This window comes from Gorilla gorilla, chromosome 11, assembly GCF_029281585.2.
Source record: "Gorilla gorilla gorilla isolate KB3781 chromosome 11, NHGRI_mGorGor1-v2.1_pri, whole genome shotgun sequence".
Lineage (NCBI taxonomy): Eukaryota > Metazoa > Chordata > Mammalia > Primates > Hominidae > Gorilla > Gorilla gorilla.
In genome coordinates this window covers 128,323,843-128,347,754 of record NC_073235.2, presented here as the reverse complement: position 1 = coordinate 128,347,754, position 23,912 = coordinate 128,323,843, and the positions used below count along the sequence as shown (strand labels likewise).

Genomic DNA, 23,912 nt, shown 5'->3' with positions numbered 1-23,912 from the left:
CTTGGGGCTACAGCTTACAGTACCCTCCAAGGCCCCTCCAAATGAGAATTCTGTTATGCATTTGCTCCTCAAATTTAGAATGGGAGAGTTAAACTGCAGAGTGAGAAAACGGTGAACAGAACCAGGCAGCAGAACCTGGCAAATGTTCCCCGGGGAAGTCACCAAGCACCCAATTAGAACTGGAAAGGAGAGCAGATGTGGAGAATTGTCTTCTGATGCATGATCTGACTGCACAGAATGGCAGCCTTGAGGGTCGTAACTCTGGAAGTTCACAGCTGCCCGGGGCTGAAGTGGAGCCAAGCAGGAAGTTAGAGAACAGCCTACAGTGAAGTCTAAATTACAATGAACACCCGAACTCCAACAGATTGGTTTGCTGTTCCTGTTGCATAACAAAAATGAATATAACAGAGAACTCATACTCCTTATCAATACTCAGTCCCTAAACTACAAAAACATGATGGTTTAACACAAATACTTCCTAAAGTGAGATGATGAAGGAAAAGGCAGGTGAGTAGAGTTTCATTTTTTACTTTAACTTTTTGTCAATGAGCATACTCTACTTACCTGTTATTATACTACTATACTATTACCTAATAATAATAAAGCAATAAAGCATTTTCACTTGGAAAAAAATAGCAAAATACAAACAGATCATAGTGTCTGTGTCACGCCGCACCCAAACTCAGTGTCTTAAAATGACACTCATTTAGTCTTGCTCATGAGTCTATGGGTCTTCTGGGTGATTTTTCTGGTCTCAGCCCGGCTCACTCATGCATCTTTAGTCAAATGTGGGTCAAGTAGATGGTTCTGCTATTCCATGCTGTGCTTTCTCACATTTTGGGGGATTCTCCTCTATTGTACTTCATCATCCAACAGGCTAGCCCAGGCATGTTCACATGGTGGTGGCAGGGTTGGAAAAGAGCCATGAAAGCATTCATACCTCATGAGGCCAAGGATCAGAATTGACATACAGTCACTTCCATCTCACTCTATTGGTCAATGCAAGACTCAAGGCCAGTCCAGATTCAAGGGATGGGAAATTGACTTTACTTCTTGATAAAGAGCTATGAAAGCACATTACCATACGTGTGCATGTGTCTTTATAGCAGCATGATTTATAATCCTTTGGGTATATACCCAGTAATGTACCCTAAAACTTAAAGTATAATAATAATGAAATTAAAAAAAAAAGAAAGCACATTACCAAGGGCATGATTACAGGGAGAGGGGAATAATTAGGACCATTAGGAGAAACCTTGGCATCCTGAAGCAGATGGGCCACATGAAGAAATGAAAGAAAGAAAAGACACAGCTTAGAAATTATGTAGATATATTAAAAAGTTGAATATTAACCAGGTTCTAAAAGCAAAGTTTGTATCCACACTCCTGAGCGAGCTGCAGGAAACACTCTATCCTCTCTTACTTGCCTGGCTCCTACTCATCATGCTAGTACCAAATTTAGTGTCACATTCTCCAGGAAGCTTGTTTGAACGGCCTTCCCTTTAGCCAGCTCTGCTTGGCTTACTTATAACATTCTTTGGAATAATTGGTTGTTTTATTTTCTGCTTTACCTGCTAGAATATGAGTCTATGGTATATTATATATATTCCTGTCCTCCCCACCCCCTGCACAACACAAAGTAGACGTTGAAGAAATTTTAGTTCGAAAATAAACACAAAGGGAATAAATGACTAAAGGAATAGATAAATGAATCTCAAGCTGGATATTTATTAGAGAAGATGTACACATTTGCAGACATCAATATTTTCTTGTGATTCCCACATCCTTGACAACCTGGTTTTAAATCCTATTCATTGCTTCTAAGCAGAACAGAAGCATTGTGAGAGATTAGGATTACTTCTTTGAAAACTGTGTACGATGTAGCAACCAAGTCTTAAGGCCTGCCCCTCATTCTTCCTCCAAATTCCATCTATAAATGCAGACTCAAGGAAACCCAAAAAGGGTCATCACGCTGGCCACAAATCTTTGTTGAAAAATGCACAAGTCAATGAAGCATACATTGTTGCACTAATAGTAGCCTCATAACCACTTATATTATGTTCTGCTAAAGAAATATCTTATCATATTTGCAATGTGCTGATCTTTCAAAAGAAAACATCTAGTCTTGGTCCTAGAAAAAGACAGGTATTTTTCCAGTAAAATTGAATGGGAACAGAATAAACGTTTGTCTACTAGCTATTATAAACCGGCTTTGTACCAAGCATTTCCATGCATTTTTTAATTTAATCTTCATCATAACCTACACAGTGAGATTTATTTGATCTCTTCTGTAAAGATAGAGAAAGTGGGTCACAGCAGTGTTTTGTTATTTCATCAAACAATTGACACCAAAATATTAATTTATTAATATTGTTGCCAAGCATGATTTACTTACACACTAAAAAAAGAAAACGATGTCGATTTATTATGGTCTCCCAGAAAGGACCATCATGAGTACTGTTCTGCAGCTCGCAGTCCTGCCGCCCAATTCTGCATGGTTTGCGTGTTTGTCACCTCTCTAAACTTGTGTGCATGGGAGTGTTCTTGGATATGGAGGCTGAAGCATAAATGGCTTTGAGTTATTGCTGTCAGGAAGTTTATCAACAAAGTTAGCCAGTCATTTCAGCGTTATCAAGTAAAGTACGGGAAATATGTTTTAGAAGTTTCAACAGAAAATCATCTTTCTTATAAATCAACCGATAAAAATTCAGTACTCAAAGACTGTGCTTTTGAGTTCAATTGCAGTTCCATTCCTGAATCCCAGCTCTGTTGCTTATTGTAAATGGCCCCCATTTTGCCACACCTTCCCGGGTCTCCACTTTTGAGCCTTTGAATAACCCCTTAAGGTCTTTGTGATCTCTTCAATCTTTCATGTAGTGACCAGAAGATGAATTATGGCTGCAAATATCTTATGAACCATGGTTTGGGTGTGTAAAGTGTCATGTTGGAGCCAGAGTGCCCACTGTCTTTGACAAAATAGAATCAGGATTTAAATCCAGATTTGCAGGTTGCCTAACCATTTGGTGCTCAACCACTGCATTATACCTTATGCATGCATTTATAATTAGTACAGAATTTACAAGCACAGTGTGTAAGAAATGCCTTTTTTTTGTTTTCTTTAAATGAAATTAAATCCACATCTGTTTTTCACTTTCTGAACTTGTGTGTACAAGACTCCTCTTGGATATGAAGGACTGAATCATAAATGATGATGGAAAATGCTTCCCTACAATGGGTCATGAAGTCCCAGAACTGTTCTGCAGAGCAGAATATATAATATGGTCCTCCTAGTCTTTAGCTCATACTGGTTGTCACATGGGGGGTCTACTGTGTGAGCACAAAGAGCCCCTTGAAGTACAGAATTCCATATTTTGAAGGTTAAAACCATATGGTGCATAAAGCCCAGCCTATGCAAACTCTACCCCACCCAACTTCTTTGCCAGTTAGAGGTCGTGCCATTTTGCAAGGGTGCTATGAAGGATTAGGCTGCTGGCCCTCACTATTCATGGAATTCTAAACCTCTGTTCCTCTTTTAGTGCTAAGGAATTCCCCCTTCCTTCCCTGGCCATCAAAGGCTGCATGTCTCTCTCTTACCAGTGTTGCTATTGCTAGCATTTCCTTGTCCAGGAACAGCAGCTTCTGGAAAATAAAAGCCAGGAGGATAAGGTATCTACTGGGACCTGCTGCTTCCAGTAGAAAGCAGCTTCTCTGTGCCACAGGGTCAAATCCATGCTTCCACCTAATGGTCACCGCTTGATTTTACAAACCAGAAAATGCAAGTGTGTGGTCTTCGGGTCTTACCCAGCTAAAAGAAGTGAATTATTCTACTTAATGTATTCTAATAATTGAGCTACATTTAAAAGTTGGGAGATTTCACATAATAGCAATTAAATCTGGGAACCCTGGGTGAGCATTTCTCATGGCAGCATCAGCTGGCACTGAGTAGCTTTTGTCCACTTGGGGTGCCCCTATGCTTTCCAGGTCACCTGCATTTCCACCATTGAGTCCTGAGGCGCATCAGCTTGCAATAGATTTTCCTTGTAATGGAGAAATATTTCTCCTTAGCAATGCTTCTAACAAATGTGGGAATATAGAACTTAGAACAAAAGGGCTTCAAGTTTCAAGAAAAGTGGGAAAAACATTTTCCTTTGTGGGAGTAAAGTACATTTCTATGTGTTTCATGTATAAGCAAAATACATGAAGGAAGGCATCTTTCCTGCTTCGCTTGCTAATGATACCTGTCTGTCCTGAAGGCATCTCAATTAGCATCTCATCTTAGACCTTTTCAGAACAGCAGAAGCACAGAAAGTTGAACACACAGAAACCAAGGGTTTTATAATATAGCTGATCCTTCCCTTTATAGCGTTTTCATTCTTTTTAGATTTAAATGTTACACTATAAACCCTGTGTGCCTATATATGTCTGTGTGCATGTGTGGGTATGATACCACTTTGTTCATAAGCCAAGGGCTGAGTTTACTTCCAAACACACTTCTGTCAGGGTGGCCTGGCAGGGCCAAGCCAGGGCAGGTGTGTCTCTTCACCTTTTTCATCCCATGTGGAATATTCTCTTTCCACTCAGTTGATAATCATAATGATTTTTAAGAAGATCTAGAATAATCCTGATGTAAGACTCCATGTTTTCCATTAATCTCTCCATCATTTTTCAAGCCTACACTAATTAATTGTTCTCTGAGTGATTTTAAACGTATAGTAAGCAGTAGATAATAATGAAAATATTACATTTAATTATAACCTAATTAATTTGTGTTCAATAGTTCTGTGTCATAAAGAAACATGGTAAAATTTTTGAGGGTCACAGATTTTATTTTACATAGCCTGTGGGGGGGTAGGTGTGTGTGTCCCCAGAAACCATAACAGAGTTGGATACAAGCTGTGTGGAAACTATTTGTTAATGGGTTCAGTGGTTGAAATCTGAGTTTTTGTCAATACCATATTTACTTGTATAATCTCCTCACGCTTTCCTATTATGTTCATGAGCATTTGGGTCCCAGTTCTCCACTGCCTTCAAGAATCACCCTCTGGGGAATCTCTGATTTACTAAACAACAGTGACTTTAACAAAGTACCCCAGCAACCAGTGTTAATGTTAATTAGAATTGAGATCTCCTGACACATTTGCTTTACTTCAGCAATTCCTTCATTCCTCAAAAGAGCTGTTAAGAACAACCATTTCAAGTGGCTAAACTACTTTTGGTAAAGCAATAGCCTGTGACTGGTAGAAGTTTGTACGTATATCAGTGTGGAGGGGGGACAGAGAGAAATAGACGCAGAAGGAGAAAGTTGACAGAGGAAGGAGAGGTTTATAAGTAGAATCTTCTTTCCTCTCTAGTGTGAGGTATGAAGTTGAGTACCCAGGGGCAAGGAGGCAACAATGATGAGGAAGTGTAAAGAGAAGGAGGAGAAACAGTTAATACTGACTCATTGTCTTCTGTTCCAAAACAGAAAGTCTAAAACTCCCTCTTGATGTTCCTACTTGCTTATTTTGGACAGAGACCATCTCATTGATGAATATTCAAGTAGTGCATGGTTTGCTTAAAACACCAAAGGTGGCCGGGCAATCCCAGCACTTCGGGAGGCCGCTTAGGCAGGTGGATCACCTGAGGTCAGAAGTTTGAGACTAGCCTGATCAGTGTGGTGAAACCCCGTCTCTACTAAAAATGCCAAAATTAGCCAGGCATGGTGGTGGGCGCCTGTAATCCTAGCTATTCGGGAGGCTGAGGGAGGACAATCTCTTGAACCCAGGAGGCGGAGGTTTCAGTGAGCTGAGATCATGCCATTGTACTCCAGCCTGGGTGACAGGGTGAGACTCCATCTCAAAAACAGAACAAAACAAAACAAAACAAAGCAAAACACTACCAAAGGTGAGTGTGAACTTCAGATACTCTATACATTTTTTGCCATTTTTGGCATCTTCTAGTTCAGAACTGGCACCATTTAGGTTCTTTCTCTTCAGAAAAATAAAAGCTAACAACACAACATTTTTCCCTTTCTCCTTTTCTTTCCTGAAAAGTAGTAGAAGGGTAGACTAGAGGTTCAAGTAATGGTAACATTAATTTGAGTTTCGCTTTCACATAAGCAACTGGCTTGCACTGACATTATATATGTAACTCTACACTTGCCCCTCTGTTTTGCATTTCTTCTAATATGAATACAACCATCTCATTATTTAAAACTTAACAGAATTTATGTCTTCTTCCATCTTTGTCTACCTCCTTCATAATCTAAGATAAAGAATACATACTAAAAATATGTATGTCATTTCTTCCGGTCAGTAGACAATTTCCTGCTCTACAAACAACACTAAAAACCTCAGGAGGGCGGATTTTACATGCTGTAAACCAAAAGAGATGCTTTGGGGTTTTGATATGGAAGAAAGTGAAAGTATGGTATAAATTCTGTTTACACTCTGAATTTATTAGAATATTCATATCAAAGTGTAAAGACACTGTACAGTACATGTTTATCAATCTATATGTAACTTACTAAGTGTTCAAAAAAGTTTAACTATGGACTATCTAACTGTTTCATTTCTATGTATTTACCCACACTTTGAAATGTGTGGATTTCCCCAGGGTGTCATCTGAATTTCCTGCTCTCCTGGTTTAGACTCATCCAGTCTTACTGTTCTAACCACGCCAAAGGAGTCTAGTCTCAGTTTCAAATCCACTAAATCTCTTTAGCTACAGATCTATAATCTGAACAATCTACTGGTTTCTCAATTTGATGTCCCAGAGCATTTCTAACTTAACATAGGCAAACTGTAAGTCCTGACTTTCCCTCGTAAACCTTGCTCTGCATCTCACATTGACTGTCTCTATCTCAGTAAATGACTTCCCAGTCACCCAAGTTTAAAGCCACAGAGTCATCATTGGGTCTTCCATGATGTAAACTGAATTACATTATCCCTATCCTTAAAAAATAGTAAATAACTACAAAAATATCCAAATATCCACCACATAAACTTAAAAACCTAATTACATGGCAGACACCATCTACTGCTTATGCAACATCATTCCCCTTTTATCCCTGCTAATAGGCTTTTGATTTCATTTCCAGATGGAAGGCAAAGGACCCTTGCTTTAGGGGAAAAAGGGTTCTCTACAAGCCCATGGAAATCCCATTTTCCTTCACTCAGAGATTGGACCAGACAAGATGTTTGCCAGTTCTGACCAATTAGATGAAATGGAGAATCTTTGAGGTATGATGCCCAGAACTGTGTAGTCCATCAGCTTTGTCATCATAAAAACAATCATCAAGGGTAGCAGAACAGAGCTGAAGGATACAAAGTTCCTGGGTCCTTGACGTCCCTAAACAGCTGCAAAACACCTGGAACTGCCTACCTCGGGGCTTGATGCTAAGGGTGCAAACAAAGACTATTATTGGTTAAGCCTCTGGTAATTTATACTTCATAGCTAAAAGGCTTTCTAATTAATAACAAGGCCCTTCAGGACTTTTGCTATCTTGTCACCACCTACCTTTGCAGTTTCTTCAATCTTCCCTCATCCTTTATACCAAACACTTTGTTCCATCCCATAGACTTTTAGGATTTTATCCAGAAGGCTGACTTTTTTCTTCATCTTCCTGGTGAGCAACTCATTGTTTCAAGTTCTAGCTCACATATTCTTCAAGCAAATATTATTTATCTACCAAAAGTTCCCGATTATTACTGCTAAAATCACACTGCCCCAGGAAGAACTAACTGATTTCTCTTCAGCTGTGATTTGGATATGGCTTGTTCTCACGAAAACTCATGTTGAAATCTCATCCCCAATGCAGCAGTGTTGGGAGGTGGGGTCTAGTGGGAGGGGTCTGGGTCATGTGGGTGAATCTTCATGAATGGCTTGCTGCTGTTCTTGAGGTAGTAAGTAAGTGCTCACTTTGGTGAGACTAGACTGGTTCTTGAGAGAGTGGGTTCTCATAAAGCCAGATGCCCATTGAGTTTTGCCTCTTCATACATATCTACTTCCCCTTTGAACTTCCACCGTGTTTTGACCCAGCACAGAAGCCCCAACCTCACGGTGAGCAGAAGCCAGCTCCATGCTTCTTGAACTTCCCAGCCTGCAGAACCGTGAGCCAAATACACCTCTTTTCTTAATAAATTACCCAGCCTTGCGTACCCAGAAACACAGAATGGATTAAGACATCTTCTGTTTCCCATAGTATTCATATTTTTATATAACACATGTGATTTTATGTGTCAACTTGACTGGGTTAAGGAATGCCCAGATAGCTGGTTAAACATTATTTCTGGGTGTATATGTGAGGGTATTTCTGGAAGAGATTAGTATCTGAATCACTAGGCTAAGTAAAGAAAATCACCCTCACCTAGGTGGGTGGGCATCATCCAATCTGTTGAGGATTTGAATAGAATGGAACAGAGAATAAAGGGCAGATTTACTCTTTCTTCTTGAGCTGGGACATCTGTCTTCTCTTGCACTTGGACATCTGCATTCTAGCTTTTGGGATTTTTGACTCAGATTGGGACTTACACCATTAACTCCCTTAGTTCTCAGGCCTTTGAGCTTGGACTAGAACTCTGCTATTTTCTTTCCTGGGCCTACAGCTTGCAGAAAGCAGATAATGAGACTTTTCTGCCTCCATGATTATGTGAACTAATCCCTCATAATAAATCTCTTTATATATTTATATCTATATATCCTATTGGTTCTGTTTCTCTAGAGAATCCTGACTGAAACACACAGTATACTGCAGTTGTCTATTTGTCTGTCTTGCTCTAGACTTTGAGCACTTAAATGTAAGGATATCTTTTTTTGTCATTGTATTCTCAGATCATAGAACTGTGGCTATAACATAATAGAAACCCAGAGAATGCTTCTGATTTTTATAAAATATATATCTAGCCACAATAGAAGTATATATTGTTCACACATTTTCAATAGAACTGGTACAAATTTTGATAATTCTTTAAAACTACTGATAAGCCCCAAACTAATCATAAGACTCAATTAAATAGTGATGTCAAAGTTTTTTGGGGAAGTGACTTTTTTCCCCATAAAAACACTATTTGTGAGCCAGGCACAGTGGCTCAAGCCTGTAATCCTAGCACTTTGGGAGGCTGAGGTGAGTGTATCACCTGAGGTCAGGAGTTTGAGACCAGCCTGGCCAACATAGTGAAACCCCGTCTCTATTAAAAATACAAAAACTTAGCTGGGCGTGGTGGTGGGCACCTGTAAGCCCAGCTACTAGGGAGGCTGAGGCAGGAGAATCACTTGAACCCAGGAGTCGGAGGTTGCAGTGAGCCAAGATCGCACCATTGCACTCCAGCCTGGGCAACAAGAGTGAAACTCCGTCTCAAAAAAAAAAAAAACTATTTGTTCTCTATGTTTCTTTTTCTTTGTGACAAAATGCACACCTATAGCAATTTATACTTTACTATCAAAAATATACTTTGAAATTTTTATTAAATTCATATAGTATTCCTTTGGCCAAATTTTAACTCATGCTTTAGAGTTGGTTATCCACATATGTGCTACGGCTCTACCACCAAAGCTTCAAGTTACATGTTAAGTCTGGGGAAGCTAGTACTTTGCTCCTGTCTGGGTATTGTTCCAGGAATATCCCTCAGCAATTGCAGAGACCATTCATCCTATTCCAATTTTAACTTGCGCACGACTGTCTGAGAGACCACAAGCTAAATTCATGTAAATTGCTTTCTAAGATGAGTATCAGAGCTGAAAAGAATATTAAAGGATTAGTCTTTTCTTTGGAGCTCTAACACTCTTAAGAAATAGAAACCTGAAACTACAGGAGGTTCCTTGATTATTTGTTGTTTATTTCAATTGACAGCTCTCTGTGAGTCCAACACATAAATTAATAAATTCAAAGCAAACATACGCTGTTTTTTAAAAAGTTGATGTTTAATAATATCTACCTATTAACCATGTAAAATTGCATTGCAGATTTTAATTTTAACTAGTGACATTTAAAGATACATTCTATTAAAACTGTTACATTTTCCTTTGACTAGATTTGGAAATTTAGTGCCATTCCCAAGGCCCAGTTATCATCTTCAGCTCAAGATTTCAGATGCCTCCTAATATCTACTTTCTTTACTGCTTTCAGATTATCTTTGTTACATTTCTGTTCTCAATGTTACTTTTGTTCATTTTTTATCAGTTGCCCGAAATATTTTTTGAAGCAAAGGAAGCATAAATTCTAAATTACTCAAACTTCACAAGTTAAAACTGCTTTAGATGAGGCCTCTAGATATTTTTGAAGAAATTTAGTATAAAACTTTTTAAGTTTTCAAGGCTGCTATCTTGCATAGCTCCAAGAAGCACTGTTCAGGTATCTTTCATCTCTGTAAATAGTTGTACCTTTCAGCAGTACAATATATTGTTATGTCCCTTTATGTAACCCACGTGAATGGTTACTTGTGGTGCCTCTCTGTGTGCAGACAGAGATATCTGTGGTGATAATTCTGTAAGTGATACTGCATGAAAGTAGTTTCTAGAGACAGGAGGAATTACCTTCTGGGAGATCATAATCTGCCTTACCTGAACTGTGGTTTCCCGCCAACAAGGTGGGGCTCACAGAGCATCTTCCTAGTCGACTGGTGACCACAGGTGGCCCTGGTGTTCCATCCCATTCCTGAGCTTTGACAGGCTCTCTGGAGGAAGACGCCCCATGGTGGCCTCTTTCCTTGTTGTCCAACTTTGGTAGTGGCTCCGTGCTGTGGCTTCGGACTTTCAGTTCCTCTGTTGATTCTGTGTAGTAACCAGAATTACACTCTGTTAAACAAGAGTAAAGTTTTTCCTAAATTACTTTCAAAAAATTAGTGTGATTTTCTAAAATTGTCTCAATATGTTGTTGGAAACTCAGACTTGGAGACTACAACATTTAAATATAACAGAAACATAGACTCCAGGGGGCCTTTTTTTCTGAGTTGTGTAGGCTAGTATCTCTGGGAAATACAATTTTCTTTTTGGAAAAAGAGTACCTCGACGAATCTTTAGTAACTCTTCCCTTGGGCTCATCTCTGAGTACACTTATTTAAGAACACTTCACACTCACTCTCTTTACTTTCTAATCTTTACAAAAATTCAGCCAAACCACGCTATCAAATCTGCTCCTGATAACATCACCTAGTGCCTTTTATTTGGCAAATGTATAAGCCTTTTTTTATCAGCCATTTGACAATTATTTGATTACTCACTCATTTATATTTTCAATTCTCTTGGCTTTGCTGATGGTCCATCCTCCTGTGTCCTGTTCTGTATCTAACACCTTTCCTTTGTCATTTATATCATCTCATCCTCCATGCATCCCTGGCACACTGGTTGTTCCCGAGGTGCTAGCTTAGCCACTGTGCTGTTTCTGCTACGTATATTCTTTCTGATTTTTGTCCTCAAGGATTCAGTTAGCAATCATCTAATTGTTAGTGATTTCTAAATATTTTATCAGATGCCTGGACCATTCTTTTTATCTTTACATTCATTTATCCAGCTGCCTGCTAGGTGAATCCATCTGGAGTCCCCATATGAACATTTCAGATACTGAACTGATAATTTCTTATTAAACTACTGGTTCTTTCTGTCCAACCAACTATCCAAGCTAGAAGTTTGTCTCTCTCTTTCTTTAAGTGATAATCCCCAAATCTATCAGTCGGAAGATTGTACAGATTTTATTTCTGGATGTCTTGCTCTTGCTTCTCTTCCACTTTGTTTCATGTCTACCTCAACTGCTCTGGTTCAGCTCTAATCCTGTCACTTGAATTACTGCAACCCGTCTCTGACTCTATCCTTGACTCCTCGAAGTATAAGCTCGTTATACTGCCAAAATGATCTATTGAAAATGCAAATCTGATCATAATGTAACCCTGAATAAAATCCTTCCAGAAGCCTCCTGTTGCCCATAGAATGTCTAAGCTCTTTAATATCATCGGCAAGAATCTCCACCTTCTTGCTCTTTCCTTCCCCTCTAGTTTTGTCTTTCCCTGTTAACCTACCTGTATTACATTGGTTGTAGGTTCTTCCTCCCCACTCCCCCCTAATAAAAACAATGCTGTCTTCTACAGCTATTACCACCCCTCCTTTGAATGCCCTTATGTCTTGTGTTTCTTTGCTTAACTAACTCTACTCACTCCTGGTAACTCAATTTAAGTATCCTCTGAAGCCCTCCCACCCATTCACCACTCTTGCAGGGTCATGGTCATCTCTGCACTGACCTTGCTTTATAGTTCTATGTATCTGCTCTTCCCAAAAGGCCTTGAGTTATTTTAAGGCAGGTATTGAGGTTTTGTTTGTTTTGCATTTTTAAAAAATGGTTGACTCCACCACCTATCATATTGCTCCATGAATTTTTAATTTAATGTATTTATATTGCAGATTTCTCAGTTCTTCACACATCTTTCTAATCTGTGTAGGAAATATAACATTCCTGATGGAACTGGAAAATCAAGTGATAACAAGTATGTTAATGGAGCTAATAGTATTTTCAAAAATCTGATTATCTAATAACCACAAGTTGTAAAATTCACCAGGTTAACAGTTTAATTCAAATAAGGAATTTTTTAGAAAATCACAGAAATGATTCAAAAAATCTGAATTTGGTTTTTTTTTTTTTATGCTTGGGTTAAAATCCTTATCAACTTTCAGCAGTGTGATAACACAAATGTCACACTTTGGTTCACCATTATCTGAATCTGTGGGACACAGATAGAACAGGCTGTTATATATTGAGCAGTCCGGGTCAGGAATCTCAGAGGCCTCAGCTTTGCAACTGTGGCTGTGACCCATGTCACCTCTTGGGGAGCCTCATTTTTCTTACGTACAAAACAAAGAAAATACCAGCCCTACCTAACTTCCTTGATTTTATTTTAAAAATCTGATAATATTCTACAGTTTAAAATATTTTGAAAACCAAAAAGTGCCGGACACATAAAAAGTAGTATTGAGTTAAATACAGTCATTTGGCCTTTATTAGTTTATTTAATTTTTCTGCATTAGATAATTACTAAGAGTCTTATACAAATGGAAAATTGCCAAATCACATTTAGAAATAGAACTGTAGCCTATTATCTACAGTAACTAGCTTGGGAAGTCAACCTATGAGGTACCAGTCACACTTGTAGGGCGTAGACCCGTCTCTAGGAAATAATCCTAAAAGCTAAACAACCACCCATGTAAAAATTGGCCTCAAACAGTCAAGACTTGAGTAACAACTTAGCTTCCCCAATTTTTGCCCCAGTTTCCAACTTAGGAACAACAGAGGAAAAGTAAATATACACCTTTAACCAATCACATAGAATGCCCCATTTCTAGTGTGCTTACCTGCCACTTCCCCAAGTTAATAGTCCCCAGTCAAGGTACACTTGAAGCCTTTTCATTGTTGTTGATAAACGAAAAACTTTAGACAAACTTAATTTAGCAGAGTTTATTTGAGAAAAAGAAATGATTTGTGAATTGGGCAGCACCCTGAACAAGTAAAGGCTCAGAGATCTCTGCCCAGCAACCTGGTCAGGCAGTATTTATAGAAAGAAAAAAGAAATAACATATAGAATATACTTTTCTTTATATACTTTTCTCCAATAATACATGTTTACTTTAAAAATTGTTGCAGTAAAGAAAAACCTTTAACTGAGAAATATGGAAATAGCGTGTTAATTTTCCATTGGCTATGATGGAATTAATATTGTATTTTAAAAATGCATATTGATCACTGTAATTCTAAAACAATTTTAAAATAAACCAGCAGGTTGCTAAAAGAAGGCATTTTATCTAAAGTTATTTTAATACATGGTATAGCAGTAATTTCAAATTTAAGAGTTGCTTTTACAGTTAACAATGGAATATGCCTTCTCTGCTATGTCTGGAAATAGAAGCTATTTATTATGAGCTTCTACAGGTATTTTTAAATAGAGCAAGCATGTTGAATTTAAAATATGAATAACCCCACCCAACAATTTTCAGTTTGTTTTTTGCTTTGGTCGAACTTGGTGTGTGTTCATCACCCATCAGTTATTTGTGAGGGTGTTTATTCTATATGAATATTGTTTCATGTTTGTATAGGAAAATTGTAGCTAAACATTTCATTGTCCCCAGTCTGAAAAAGAAGCACAATTCTATTGCTTTGTCTTGCTTATAGTCATTAAATCGTTACTTTTACATAAAAAAAAGAAATATCCTGATTGATTACAGGCCAGCCTTCACCTTATTGATTACAGGCCAGTTTGCAGTCTGTGATTGGCTGAAAAGTTGGCTGCTATGATTGGCCAAGACTCAGCTACTAGTTACAATAATATACTCTTATGATAGATTGTAGTTTATTTACATACTAAGTTAGGTTGCAATTCATTACATATGGAGGCAGCTTTAGGCCAAATTTAATTGAACATTTTTCCCCCATAAAGCCTTCCTACTCCTCTGCCTGCCTCTGAGTCTTTGCCAAATGCAAGCTCTGAATAAATAGCCTTTGCCTGTCTCTTTTGTTTGATCTTCATTTATTTCCATATTGCTGTAGTCTCTTCCAATACAGTCTCAGAAAGATTTCAGGTTTTTAAATGGGCCTGTGTATAAACTTGTTTTAGTTATAATTAAATCAAGTATATGAAGTCTACATATTTTTTTGGAATGAACATGTTTCAGAAATTTATTAATCATTAATGATGAAGCAAGATGGTAAAGCTGATCCAAAGAGCATTTGGAGGACCTAAGTATTTATAGACATTTTTAAAAGAATGTTAGAATAAAATTGCTAGGTTAGAAATAAAACTTGTTGTGGCTGGGCATGGTGGCTGAAGCCTGTAATCCCAGCACTTTGGGAGGCAAAGGCAGGTGGATCACCTCAGGTCAGAAGATCAAGACCAGCCTGGCCTGGCCAACATGGTGAAACCCCATCTCTACTAAAAACACAAAAATTAGTTGGGCGTAGTGGCAGGTGTCTGTAATCCCAGCTACTTGGGAGGCTGAGGCATAAGAATCGCTTGAACCCAGGATGTGGAGGTTGCAGTGATCCAAGATCGAGCCACTGCACTCCAGCCTGGGCAACAGAGCAAGACTTTGTCTAAAAAAAAAAAAAAAAAAAAAAAAAAAAAAAAAAAAAAAAAAAGAAAGAAAGAAAAGAAATAAAATTGGTTAATGTCCTTAAGGCAATACAATTACAACCTTTAGAGTCATCTTTCTACCAAATAGAAATAATTTGCATCTCTAGTTGGGGGCAGGAAGAGGGCATTTGGATGGTAATCAGTGCTCTGCAGAAAAAATAAAGCATGGAAAAATAATTGAAAGCAGGGGCCAGGTTCAATGCCTCATGCCTGTGATCCCAGCACTTTGGGAGGCCAAAACAGGAGGATCATTTGATCTCAGGAGTTCCAAATCAGTCTGGGCAACATAGCGAGACACTGTCTCTACAAAGAAGATAAAATTAGCTGGGCATGGTGGTGCAAGCTTGTAGTCCCAGCTACTTGGGAAGCTGGAGTGGGAGGATTGTTTGACTCTTGGGAGGTCGAGGCTGCAGTGAGCTGAGATTGTGCCACTGCAATCCAGGCTGGGCAACAGACTGAGACCTTGTCTCAAGTAACAATAATAGTAATAATTGAAATCAGGAGCTCAAACAGGTATTTGTACATCCAAGTTTATAGTAGCATTATTCACAAAGGACAGAAGCAACCCAAGTGTCCATCGATGACTGGGTCAACACAACGTGGTACAGGCATACAGTGGGGTATTATTCAGCCTTACAAAAAAAAGGAACTCTGGCACATGCTAGCATAAGGGTTTATTGCTACTGGAAGGATGTTATCATAAGTAAAATAAGCCAGTCACAGCAAACCACCATGGCATGTGTATACCTATATAACAAATCTGCCCATTCTGCACATGTATGCCAGAACTTAAAGTATAATTAAAAAAAATTAAAAAACTGTATTAAAATATACCACAACATAAAAGTACTATTTTAATCATTATTTTTATAAAAATATAGTTAAATACATATAACATAAAATTTCCCATCTTAGCTATTTTTAAGTGCATAGTTCACTAGTGTAAAGTACATTCACTTCGTTGTATAATCAATCTGCAGGACTCTTTTTGTCTGGCAAAACTGAAGGTCTGTACCTGCTTAATAACAGCTCCTCATTTCCTCCTCCCTTTGGCCCCTGACAACCCCTCCTCTACTTTCTGTCTCTAAGAATTTGACTACATTAGGTATGTCATGTAAGTGGAATCATATAATATTTGTCTTTTTATGAGAAGTCAAAATATTGTAAAGGCAATATATTCCCGCACAATAATTAAAGATAATTTAACCAACACTTGTTTTTCAGTGTCCCGAGACAAATGGAATAAAACCAGTATCAGAAAATAACATTATAAACTATTCCCAAGCTGTTTATTCACAGCTTCAAAGGAAGTGTAACTCTAGCTTCCAAACGTCACAGCCTCAAAGCCTAACGACCCATCTGCTTCAGCCCACCTTCTCTTCTAGATTTTTTTTTTTTTTTGAGACGGAGTCTCGCTGGTCGCCCAGGCTGGAGTGCAGTGGCACGATCTCAGCTCACCGCAAGTTCCGCCTCCCGGGTTCATGCCATTCTCCTGCCTCAGCCTCCCGAGTAGCTGGGACTACAGGCGCCCACCACCATGCCCGGCTAATTTTTGTATTTTCAGTAGAGATGGGGTTTCACCATGTTAGCCAGAATGGTCTCGATCTCCTGCCCTCGTGATCTGCCCACCTTGGCCTCCCAAAGTGCTGGGATTACAGGTGTGAACCACCACGCCCAGCCCTCTTCCAGATTTTTAAACCAGGGAGTGTCACTTAGGTCTCCAGCCTCAATTAAATAAAAGCCTACAGCTTTGGAAATGAATTTTGTGTGTGTGTTTTTCTCTTCTTTGTTTTCAAGTCCCAGAGGTTAGTCTTCAGTAAATTTTGGCAGGTGTATTTAGAGAAACTTGAACAAAAGGATTAAAGAAATGGTACTACTCAGACCTGTGCCTGTATACCTTAATGTCTGCCTCCTAAATAGAAAGCAGAGCTGAAAAATCTGTAAGAAAATCATAAATGTATTATTGAGAATTTTATTTGGGAATAAATCTGTTTTTTCGTGTGTGTGTGCGTGCGTGCGTGTGTGTGCGTGCGTGCATGTGCGTGAGCATGTGCGTGTGCGCGCGCGTGTGTGCGTGCGTGTGCGTGTGCATGCGCGTGTGTGCGTGCGTGTGCGTGTGTGCGTGTGTGTGTATGTATTCAAGAACTGCTTCCTAACCAAGGTGTTTTCTAATTCAAACAAATATGAAAATCTTCAAAATAGCTGTTGAAAAGAGACAAATTGAAAGTGGACAATTAGACTCTTGTAATATATAATATGTAAATAAGATATATTGAAAACTCAAGGAAACCTATTCAGAGGAAAAGGACATATTTATCCATATCCATATATCTCAATGTCTTTTTAAAGTCTGTTGAAAACAAAATTGATTTTAGTAACATAAACTCTCTGGAACAAGATCAATCTTACATACTGTGGTAAAGCTTTATGTGGAATCTGAGTTATTTTAAGTGTTCACAGTTACAGCCCCAGCATGTAGCTCACGGTGCCAACTGCATAGAATGCACCTATCCTCTATTCAGTGAATGAATGAGCGAATGTTGACTATTGCTCTAAAATCTAATTCTCACATTGAAATCTGAACTTGAATTAAATTTATTACAAAAATGGATGTATTATTTTATTATATTTGTATTTCAGACTGGGTGTTTTGTATATCATTGTCTTAAATTTGTTACAGTGTTTAGGCTGAAGCAGGATACAGAAGAAAGATAAGACCAGGAGCAATTCAATTTTGAGCAAACACTCCCTCCAGGATTCTAATCCATCACACCTCATGCAGCTAACCCTGAAGTTTCCCATTTCCTGCCTCTCTATGCTGTCTGTGTGTCTACTTCTGTCTCTCTGGCTTCTTCTCTGTCTCTCTCCCTCTCCATCTGTGCCCTGGATCCTGGGCCACCTAGGAAGACTTGGTTTCCTGGGTCTAATGGCTTTTACTGCTAGGTCTGACCCCATACATTAGTGGGTTTTACCAGAATCTCCTATTCACTCTTCCTCATCAACATTGATTCACTCAGTAACAAACGAGTACTGAAGATTCTTATAAATCCTCACCACCTAAAGATCTCTTTTAAGCTCTAGGAACAAAACAGTATAGCATGAATGAGCCTTTGCCTATGACCGCCTGGGTGGGGGCACAACCTGTTAAAACTGGCAGCACTATTCTCTCTCTGAACTTGCTCTTCTTCTAGCTAAAAAGTCATGGTCTTCAGAGCCAGACAAACTTCCACTTTGCATTTTGGCCATGCCATGTATTTGCTACTTAACCTTAGTCAAGTTTCCTGAACCCCAATTTCCATATTTGTAAACAAAGATAATAATTGCTATTATTGTGTTCCTGTGAAGATTAAATGAGATAATGCATTTAAAGTTCCTTACATAACAATGCTAAGAATTATTTTTTCTCCTACTGTTCTTTTTAGTGACATAGATTACCCTTCTTACAGGTTCACCAGGAAGACACTTGGCAATCATCTAATCTATGTCACCCCTAGCACAGAGAGTGCCCACAACTTAGCAGTCTTGGGATTTGAACAGGAAACAGAAGCATATAATACTTTTCCACACTTTTCCCTAACCACCATCATGGCTCTATTCTTGCCTTCACTTTTCTTCTTTGTGTTAAGGCAAAAGCCCCTACCTGCCTGTCTCCTGTCATGATCCATTTCCATTTATTTTCCAGTGAAATTACTTCCTGATTCCCCAAGGCCCTTAGAACCAAGTTCCAATGCTTTGGGTTAAGACATCAGGCCCTTCGTAAACTAGTTTCTGGCAGCTCTCAACATTTCTTTTCCATTACCTATTTTAATTGTGGAGATGATGAGTTGTGTTCTCTATATTTGCTCTTTCTTCAGCCTGACACACCTGTCCTCCAAAGCAAAGTGATGAACTGATTAGCCAGGTCTTGTTTGGGAATACTTAAGTTGGGTGTTATCATTCAAGGAAGACTTCTCCTAATTCCTTTTCCTAGTTTGAGTTAAAGCTGTGAGTAAAGAGTTAATATCAGGCTTGGGCTGCCCTAAAGAAAGTGACCTCGGAGCCTGCCATAGTGTAATACTTTCACCTTGGCAATTACAATAACACAGAGTGTAATGTTGCACCTGTCCTATTTATTGTAAGCCCTGATCTGTTGGTCTGCACATGGACAGGTGGACTACTAGGTGACATGAGGACGTGGGACAATATGACAAAAATAATAAAATATTTGTGGGGAGCCAAGGCTGCAGCTTCTCTGGATCTTCTTTGGATCAAGGTGACATGTGGGTGCCTTGGTTTTAATTCCAGCAGTCATAAGCCCTTGGTACGGTAGCTGTGTATACAGTAGCTGCTGGGGGTACCTATGAGGTATAAAGCCAAACTACATTTCTGCAACCTAAGCAAACAGGGTATTACATTAAAACGTTGTGTCATTGCTGGGCCACCCTATGCCTTCCATGGCACATGTCTTGTGCTCTGATGTGACATGTCACAGTTGTTGTTTATATATCTTGTTGCCCCCATTGGATCACAAGCTTTAGACTAAAGACTACATCTTTCACATTGGTACTCAGTATCTAATAGAGTCCTCAGTGAGAATTGAAGGGATGGGATGAATAACTGCATGCCTGCTTCACCCAGGATAATAGCTTATTACTGTTTGCTTCTGGCTCTAATCCCATCCCTGGCTCATACCCACCTCTCCAATGTTTCCCTGCAGATGGGCCATGCATAGCAAGCATAAACCAATAGCCCTCAATAACTGGAGAACATGAGTTAGTTGCTGTTGTCAAAATTGTCTTTTCTTAAGCCATAAATGTTTCCACAATTACCACTTGTTATTAATAGGCCATAAAAAACAAGTAATTTGCCTGGAAAAATGAGTTTTATTTGGAAATATGAACAGTCACATCATTTACTTGGGAAAATTTAAGATTCTATTCTCCTATTTTTTTGCAATATTTAAAAGGATTCAACTGTCATTCATTTAATTGCTTCTATGAACATGTAGATGACTCAGATGATTTACATAAAAAGCTTTTGTATGTGTGGTTCATGACTGCTTTTTTTTTTTATTTTTTTATTTTTTGATAGAGTTTCACTCTTATTGCCCAGGCTGGAGTGCAATGGTGCAATCTCGGCTCACCGCAACCTCCATCTCCCGGGTTCAAGCAATTCTCCTGCCTCAGCCTCTCTAGTAGCTGGGATTACAGGTGCCCACCTCCACACCCAGCTTTTTTATTTATTTTTTTAGTAGAGATGGGGTTTCACCATATTGACCAGGCTGGTCTCAAACTCCTGACCTCAAGAGATCTACCTGCCTTGGCCTCCCAAAGTGCTGGGATTACAGGCATGAGCCACTGATGTGATTTTTGAAATGTCAAAATCTCACATAGAGATCGCTTGGTTACAAAATATGGGCGGGCTCTGATTGTGCCTGGAAATAGAGAGACCAAAGGTCTGTTGCTGATGAGCAATTGAGCTTTCTGTGGACATAAAGAATGCTTCCAAGTTGTTACTTCATATTGGCATAATCAACAGGATCAAAGACACTGCATGCTACTCCAACTGCTGAACAATGAGAGTAAGGATAAGTGATCAAGGCAGATTAATTAAGCAGAAAAGACAACACATTTTAAGCACTAAAGGAGGCACTGAACTAAGTTGCATTATCAGATGGGTATTAGATTCAGTCATCAAATTTTAGAACTGAAACAGCCCTTGGAAATCACCACTTGGAACAGTTCACTCAAGGTAAGGTGTGTGTTTGTAATTACTGAGATGGTTGTCCTGCCTCTCGGAGGATAACTCCAGGGAAGACCAGTTCCTACCTCATGGGAAACCTTGGCTCAATTTTGAAAATCTTTAATTTCTAGAAAGCTCTTACAGAGCTCACGTTGACTTTCTTTCCAGTACCACCATTGGTTAGTTGTTGGCACTCCCGATACGAATCTAGAACTCTCACTCTACCAGTCACCCTGACCTGTATTCTAATTGAATATCGCAGAGTATTTTAAAACTGTGGTTTCTGGAGCTGATTAGAGCCAGCCAGACAGAGAAGTTTACCTACAAGCCCAGGCAAGTGCTGGGGGCTTCTCGTTACACTGCTATTACTCCATCCTCCAAGTCTCTAAGGAAAAGAGGGCAAAGGCCCTATGCCTCCACCATGAAAGAGTATGGAGGAGCGGGGGCATATTTTTATATTTCATTATTCTTTCTCTCTTGTATAAACTGTTATTTGGTGTCAGCTATGTCAATTCTTACATCCAAGGGATGCCTTCTCTTCAAATATATAGAGAGAAAGAACAACAGCTCAGTCATTTGGAGATTCCATGGTTTTCAGTACAGTTGGAAAGAAAGCCCAGGTTTGTGTTTATGAAAGCAAACAAGATAAAATGATGTTTTACACACAGATGGGGCACACTGAATCAAGTGGAATATGCAAAAAGTCCTAATCACTTTACAGGTGTAAAAACAGCACAGAGCCTTCACACAACTTGCCCAAGATCGCACAAACAGCAATTAGCAAAGACCTGATAAAGAAAAAGCCTTTTTCTTTATCAGAGATTCTTCAACAGAGTTTACACAAGAGAGAAAGAATAATGAAATATAAAGCATTACCCCTGCTCTGCCATGCTCTTTTGTGGTGGAGGCACAGGGCCTTTGCCCTCTTTTCCTTAGAAACTTAGAGGGTGGAGAAACAGCAGGTCAACGAGAAGGCCCCAGCACTTGCCTGGGCTTGTAGGTAAACTTCTCTGTCTGGCTGGCTCTAATCAGCTCCAGAATCCACAGTTTTGACACACACTGTGACATTCAATTAGAATACAGGTCATGGTGACCAGGAAAGTGAGAGTTCTAAATTTGCATTGGGAGTACCTACACCAGGCAGTGTTCACCTCTCACTGTAACACAGGGGAACACACACACTGACTTATACACAACAGTTCTCCATAAAATAGTTGCAAATAATAACAAATTTTCATAGCATGGAATAATAAATAGAATTTTTAAGACCATGTCTGGCCTTTAAAAGCTCTCCACCAAATATCCAGACGTTGGAATTATTCTTTTTTTTATCAGAATACATGAGGATTGTAGAGATATTGCCACCAAATTGTTTCTGCCTGAAACATCCCTCATTAATAGTAGATCTCAGGTACTGGCATATTTCAGTAACATTTTCTTTGAGAAATTCTAGTATTGCAGGGCAGAGCGGGGCAATTTGCTCAGAGAACTCAATCTATCTTTTCATTTATGTTTGTACTGAGGAAGTCAAGAGACTAGCCACATGCTGACCAAATCCCTTTGTCCTTCTCTCTGGGCATCTAGTTAAGCCATGTTTATGAGCATTCCTTGCAGCTAGGGAGAGCTGTATAACCAAGGTCTAGCCATTAGAATGCAGGTGGAAATGACATATGCTACTTCCAGGTCTGGGCATCAAATGTCCTATAAAATCCTTGTCCTTTTGCTTTCTTCTGCCAGCTGGGATTTTTTTGACATTTTAGAGGCGGTCACACCCACTAGATGGAAACTTCCCGATAACCTGGAAGAGTAGCCCATCTTTCACTGAATTCACTAATTGGTTTCCACTTTGCCTGTGACAAAAATCACGGCCTGTGACATAACCCAGAAGTAAATCATATTCCAGTACACTGCTGAGGTTTTGGAATTGTTTGCAGTAGCAGTTGGACTATTCTCTAGATGTAACTCTTAATTCTAATTATAAATTCATGTAGCACTCAGCTTCTGCCCAACTCTTCATACAGATTTTAACAGAAATTATTTCTCATTTTCTCTTCTGTAAAACACAGTCTAAATATTAGATCCTTGTGTTTCTAATGAAGAAAATGTTTTTATTGGTATACTGACAGAAAAACTAAGAGATAGAGAAATTAGGTTGACAAATACAGTTCAAAAATCCAATATGTGATGCTTTTGTTAGCTCTAGTTGTAATAAAATGCCTTTATAAAACTCATACTCTTTATTGAGTATTGAATAGATATTTTAAATCCTCTGGCTTTAGTAAATATGTGTCAAGTGTAAAAGTAGTTGAATCTCTAGAATGATCATTCATTTGAACAGCTTACATATATTTTATTTGTATTAATTTGAATGAGGCTAGTGCCAATCAAAATTTTCAAATAGTTTTTCATTCAAAATAGTAGCAAAACCCCCAAATCTGCAAGAAATAGTTTAAAAAATGATTATTTTAAAATGTTCATAAATAAAATATTAACTGTTCTTAACATACATAATTTAGATATAAATCAGCTATACTTAGGAATAAATAAGAATGAATTAAAATATTTTCCCAGAAATACAAAAACTATAAAACATCCTGGCTTGGGGTTGAGATGATCTGTAGTTCATTCTCAGCTAAGTTCAATAAAATCTTTGGGAATCTGAGGAAACAACTCTTACTGAGCCTTGGTTTTCTCAGATACAATCGTGGATTTGAAACAAACTGTAAGAATTTTCCTATGTCTAAACTTGTATACTTCTATGACACCAAAGTTTCAGAAAAAACCAAAACAGTTCATGAGGCTTCAACAATATTAGTTCTGTTTTAAAATACACCTTCACTTTACATTTTGGAGAGTGTCTACGTTCTTTTTATTATAGTCTTCAATTAAATTAAACTACATATAGTTTAATTTAATTCTCCTTCCTACTACTTTCCCCCAATCAAATCACAGTGGACTATATAATAAATGAAGAAAGTGAGCTATTAAAAACATTAATGATTTGTTTTTAATGTTTTTCCCTGCCTGTTATTAAAAAAACTTAATGTCTTCTAGTTACTATTGGAAAGTCAGGAATGCAGTTCTTCTACATGATGTCTTATAACA

The 23,912-nt window shown here is 38.6% G+C and overlaps 1 protein-coding gene across 2 annotated transcripts in view; it reads right to left on the bottom strand.

The window, feature by feature from the left end:
* NYAP2 (neuronal tyrosine-phosphorylated phosphoinositide-3-kinase adaptor 2) overlaps nt 1-23,912 on the bottom strand; it is a 335,042-nt gene that overhangs the window by 93,193 nt on the left and 217,937 nt on the right. For both annotated transcript variants that reach the window (XM_004033288.4, XM_055380579.1), the window contains one exon: nt 10,540-10,749. In XM_004033288.4, the coding sequence (XP_004033336.3) occupies nt 10,540-10,749 (210 nt within the window). The remainder of the gene's footprint in view (nt 1-10,539; nt 10,750-23,912) is intronic.